Source organism: Alosa pseudoharengus, unplaced genomic scaffold (assembly GCF_046254945.1).
Source record: "Alosa pseudoharengus isolate Yale_2024_CS ecotype anadromous, Long Island Sound unplaced genomic scaffold, YU_APseudo_1.1 YU_APseudo_1.1_scf_11, whole genome shotgun sequence".
Taxonomy (NCBI): domain Eukaryota; kingdom Metazoa; phylum Chordata; class Actinopteri; order Clupeiformes; family Clupeidae; genus Alosa; species Alosa pseudoharengus.
This window is the reverse complement of record NW_027468576.1, coordinates 33,118,623-33,123,622: the sequence shown is the minus strand read 5'-3', so window position 1 is coordinate 33,123,622 and position 5,000 is coordinate 33,118,623. Positions and strand designations below refer to the sequence as shown.

At 44.9% G+C, this 5,000-nt stretch overlaps 1 protein-coding gene across 1 annotated transcript in view; it reads right to left on the bottom strand.

Annotated features, from left to right (window-relative positions):
- hmcn1 (hemicentin 1) overlaps positions 1-5,000 on the bottom strand; it is a 133,004-nt gene that overhangs the window by 88,356 nt on the left and 39,648 nt on the right. Inside the window, exons 7-10 of the mRNA XM_076278925.1 lie at positions 3,889-4,009; positions 3,283-3,546; positions 2,541-2,685; positions 2,292-2,413 (exon numbers count right to left, since the gene is read on the bottom strand). Coding sequence (XP_076135040.1) covers positions 2,292-2,413; positions 2,541-2,685; positions 3,283-3,546; positions 3,889-4,009 — 652 coding nt within the window. The remainder of the gene's footprint in view (positions 1-2,291; positions 2,414-2,540; positions 2,686-3,282; positions 3,547-3,888; positions 4,010-5,000) is intronic.

Sequence of the window (5,000 nt, the reverse complement as noted above, 5' to 3'; positions counted from 1 at the left end):
TGAGTGAAATTGTGTGTGTGCATGTGCAGTGATTATGTGTGTGCGTGTGTGTGCGTGCGTGTGCGTGTGCGTGCGTGTGCTTGTGCGTGCGTGTGCGTGCGTGTGTGTATGCGCGTGTGAGCGTGTGAACTTAAGTGTAAGTGTAAGTGTGCTTGAAAGAGGGAGAGTGTGTGTGTGTGTGTGTGTGTTTGTGTGTGTGTGTGTGTGTGTGTGTGTCCATGTGATGGATAGAGGAGCAGAAGGCCAAGAGCTCTCTAAGGGGGAGGACAAATAGTAAGGGGATTTGGGTCTGTCACCCCATTAATTACAGACAGAAAGGAGAGAGAGAGAGAGAGAGAGAGAGAGAGAGAGAGAGAGAGAAAGAAGAGAGAGTGTACATGTGTGTAGCAGATATGTAGGTTAGGGAAATATTTTATTTCCGCCCACAGTGTTGACAGTGTTAAGTAAAGAAGTCCCTGAATGGCTACAATATCTCCCAAGACGCATACAAACATACACACATGAAGTCATACCCATTCTCTCTTTCTCTCTCCCTCTCTCTCTCTCTCTCTCTCTCTCTGTCTCTCTCTCTCTGTCTCTCTATCTGCCCTTCCGTCGGTTCCTTTCAAGATTTTAGGGACCGTAATATAAGGCCGGAAGTTCTTCAGGTTTGTGTGAACATTCTTGAGTATGTTTGTGTGCTTGTAGGTACCCAAGGGGATAATAATGATTACATCAAGTCACATATGTCAGAAACTACATACACACACACACACACGCACAGACACACATGCACGCACGCACGCACACACACACACACACACACACACACACACACACACACACGCACGTACATACTCACACACAGACGCACACACACACACACACACACACACACACACACACAGACACATTGACCCCTTTACTAATGAAAAAGATTCAGGAGTTTGTGAAGAAGTCCACAACCCCACAATCCCTTTCATGGTGTGAGCTACCAGTGTGTGTGTGTGTGTGTGTGTGTGTGTGTGTGTGTGTGTGTGTGTGTGTGTGTGTGTGTGTGTGTGTATGTTTGTGTGTTTGTGTCTGTGTCTTTGCATGATCTATTGACCATAAAATAAACCTGGTTTTCCACATGCATCATTTCACCTTAGGAATCCACATTATAGTTTATGTGTGTGTAAGAGAGAGAGAGAGAGGGAGAGAGCGTATGCATGCATCATTTGCTCAGTGTATCTGTAACTGTTTCCAGAGGCCAATGCCAAATCTCTAAACCTCTGGACATGGTCAACAACAGATGACCGGGTCAGCCTAGACAGCTTTGTGGTGTCTAAACACTAGTTCATCGTGACACAGATACCCACTTACATAAATACATGGGCACACACACTGATAGACACACACACACACACACATACACACACAAGCAAAACATTTGCATCTTAATAAAATGTCCAACACCGGCCGACTCAGTCATTCCTGGTAGATGTTGCCAGATGATTCTCTCTGTGGTGACCTGTGCGTTGCCATAATGACCCCATTAGAGAAACATGAGTGTCCATCTCTGACAGCAGTGGGATCAGTATGTACCTGGTTCCCCTGCTACTGTTGTAGTGCGATGCAGTCCTACACTACCAACTCATTCAGTTCCATTTCAATTCCATTTTATTAACATAGTGGCATAACATATTAACCCATAAAGGTGTGGGTTTTTTAAGCAATAAGCCCCGAGAGGCCGTAGGTTACGCTGATTCTACAACAGCTAAGGGGCGTTGTTAGGCACGACGTGCTAGCAGAGTTATTCCTAGATAATCACAATCATTCTTCCGCCAAGAAATATATGTCCTCTATCTGAATGGTTGCCAAGCAACATCGAGACACAGCTACTTTAACTTTTTTATCAAGTTGTGGCATCGCAGTAATATAGAACGGAATGCGGTCAAGGTGTATATTTGTGCTGGATTTTACAACGGCATTGAACGTGATTCAGCCAATCACAACCAACGACCGGAACTATCAGTTTTAGAATGAACATTCTAACATAAGTTTCCGTTCCACAACAATTGAAGGTTCTAAAATTCTATGTTGAAACCCAGATATTCTTTAGAACGTTAATTTCCAACATTCCTGTCACATGGGACGCTACTACTACTAACATAAAAGCTCTCGGCCATGTCCATTCTGTCAAAGTAGCTGTCGGAGGTAAAAAGGTTGGAGACCCTTGGTATACTAATTAAATGCAATGCTATTTCATGCAGGCCATGTTCTGTCATGTAGGTCATGCAGGGCACTGTGTGGTGGGATTGTGGACTCACCTGAGACGTCCAGGAAGGTGCGTGCTCGTCCTGTTCCAGCACTATTGATGGCGATACACTCGTAAAAGCCCTCGTCCTTCAAAGACACCTGATCAATCACATACTCGGCCGACGCTGATTCCCTGAAGTGACAGAACACAGAGCTCTGTTTACGAGGGTGTGTTTGATTGTTTGTTTATATGTTCATGTCTGTATGGATATGTTTATGCGTCTGCATGCGAGTGTATGTGAATATTTAGGTGCACTCACTTGTAGAGCTGGTCGACCCCGAGTCGTGTCCCGTCCCTGGTGAAGCGGACTGTGTAGGGGATGAGACTGTCCACCAGGCAGTTAATGCCCCCACGCTGCAGGTAATACCCAGGGGTACGGGCGGGCATCTGAACCTTAGGGGCATCTGAGGAGATACTCAAATTAGTCTACTCAACACTGGGACAACTCTAAACACACTGCTGTACAATATACATTCACAATTCTGCTCATAACAACACAATATGATACGCTACACACACACACAAAACATTTGTTTCCTTCTTCGCGGGCAGTAACGTCTAAATACACTGAAAAAAACTATCAAAGGTTCAACATATCACATCATACTAAACTGCATCTGTAATCTAATACACTAATACTGTACTTAGCCCTTCAGTTTGTGTGTTCATATTTCAGGATTAATCTGAAAATAATCTCAAGGAAACAGATTGGAGACTGGCCTACTAAATCAGTAAATTAAACTGGGGCTCTGATTTGCTAATCTCACACCAGTCTTGAGCTCTCCCTGCCTCCACTCTTTCCATTAGATTAGCTTCTGTCCTAGACACCCATCTCTAATTGGGGCGCATTTCCCAAAACCATATAGTTGCTAACTAAGTTAGCAACTTTTGTTGGTTGCAATGCAATTTCCCATTTCCAACCAACTAAGTTGCTAACAGGTATGGGTTGCTAACTATGGTTTTGGGAAACGCGCCCCCTGGTCGGTGGGCTGGACACTCACCTGGCACGATGCTGGAGAAGGACACACTGGAGACGCGCTGGAAGACAAAGCCGTCGCGGTCGTAGCCAGTGACGCGCAGGAAGAAGGCCTCGTCAGGCGGCATGAACTCGGTGATGTTCCAGATGCTGTAGGGCTCGCGCGAGGGGAAGTAGCGGATGGGGAGGGTCTTGAGCACGGCCCCCGTGGTGCTCAGCAGCTCCAGGTGGTCAGGCCGCGCCGGGTGGGTCAGCCCCGTGGTGTTGAGAAGGATAAAGGTAGGGATACCTGCAGGTTATGGATAGACACACACACACACAAACACATACACACACACACACACACGCACACACACACACGCACAAACACACATTCAAACACACACACACACACACACATACGCACAAACACACATTTAAACACACACACACATACACACACAGACACACAAACAAACACACACACACACACACACACACACACACACACACACACACACACAGAGATGGGTCATACTATAGGGTTGTTGTGGATGGGTCTTCATACTATACTTCAATTTACAGGTTTAATTATCCTGTAAAAAGTTTTAGAAATCACAGTGAATATGAGAGAAAGATGACCCTGACTAACCTTGCACGGGCCGACTAGAGGTCATCTTGAAGTCCAGCGTGGGCTTTCTGGAGAAGCCAGCCCGGAAGTCGATGGTGCTGAGGCCTGAGATGCGGACAGAGTGGCGACCCTTGCTGGAGGTCTGTGGAGTACAGTAAGAAAGGGTCAAGAGGTCAAAGGTCAACAGCACAGCAACAACAGACGAGAGAAATGACTACAGGTCATCTGCAGGTCCAGGCAAAGTAAAACGACAGAAGATATTCCAAGTGTTCTCAAACGTATGGAATTTTCTCCTGAGGACCAAGAGTGAACTTGGCCATATAAAACATGTCTCACAGTGATAAGGTACTGTACAGGTAATACGCAGAGACAGGGAGAGCAACCTCCTCCAGACTAGCTACAACTGAGAGGGGCTATTCAAAAACTTTGACTTCCACCTCAGCCCAAATCTGAGTAGACTTTGCACTCTGGATGACTTCTGGCAGCCATGTTTGTTCTCTAGAGTTGGCCAGGCTCAGGAGAATGTATTGGAGGACCTCGGAATGAACCTGTGTGATACCAGACCTCAAAAGTACAGAGCTCGGTCTACCTGTCCTCATTATGCACTTTGAACTAAAATGAATAAGTGCACAACTCAAAAGGCAAAATTATATGGAAATGATAAGGTCTAAAGATAGCAGAAGAGAAAAGTGAGTGAAAGTGTTGATTAAATATTCTTAATTGTAATATTGTCAGCTGGAAATTGCAAGAGCCTAGCAGAATCCTCTCTCTGTGTCAATAAATGACTCTTCCCCCAAAGATTACACAATAATTTGTACAGTTTGAATCCTTTCATTACGGATCAGATAGGCTGTGTTTATACAAAACAATTCGCCTTCAGAAGCTCCGTTTAAAAAATGGTTAGAGCCAAACAACTTCAAAGCGTGCTGTAAAATCATTATCCTCAACACTTGTGCATTAATGCTCTGTAATCCACGTCTAATTGAACAGGCTTCGATGGGAACATTGACACTGGCTCTGCTAGTTCAAACATGAAGGATGAAATTACACATTAGCATACAAAATGCAAATCAACTCCTTACTGTGAAAACAGACATTATGAAGATAGATTTGCCATTTCTCTGTGTTGTATG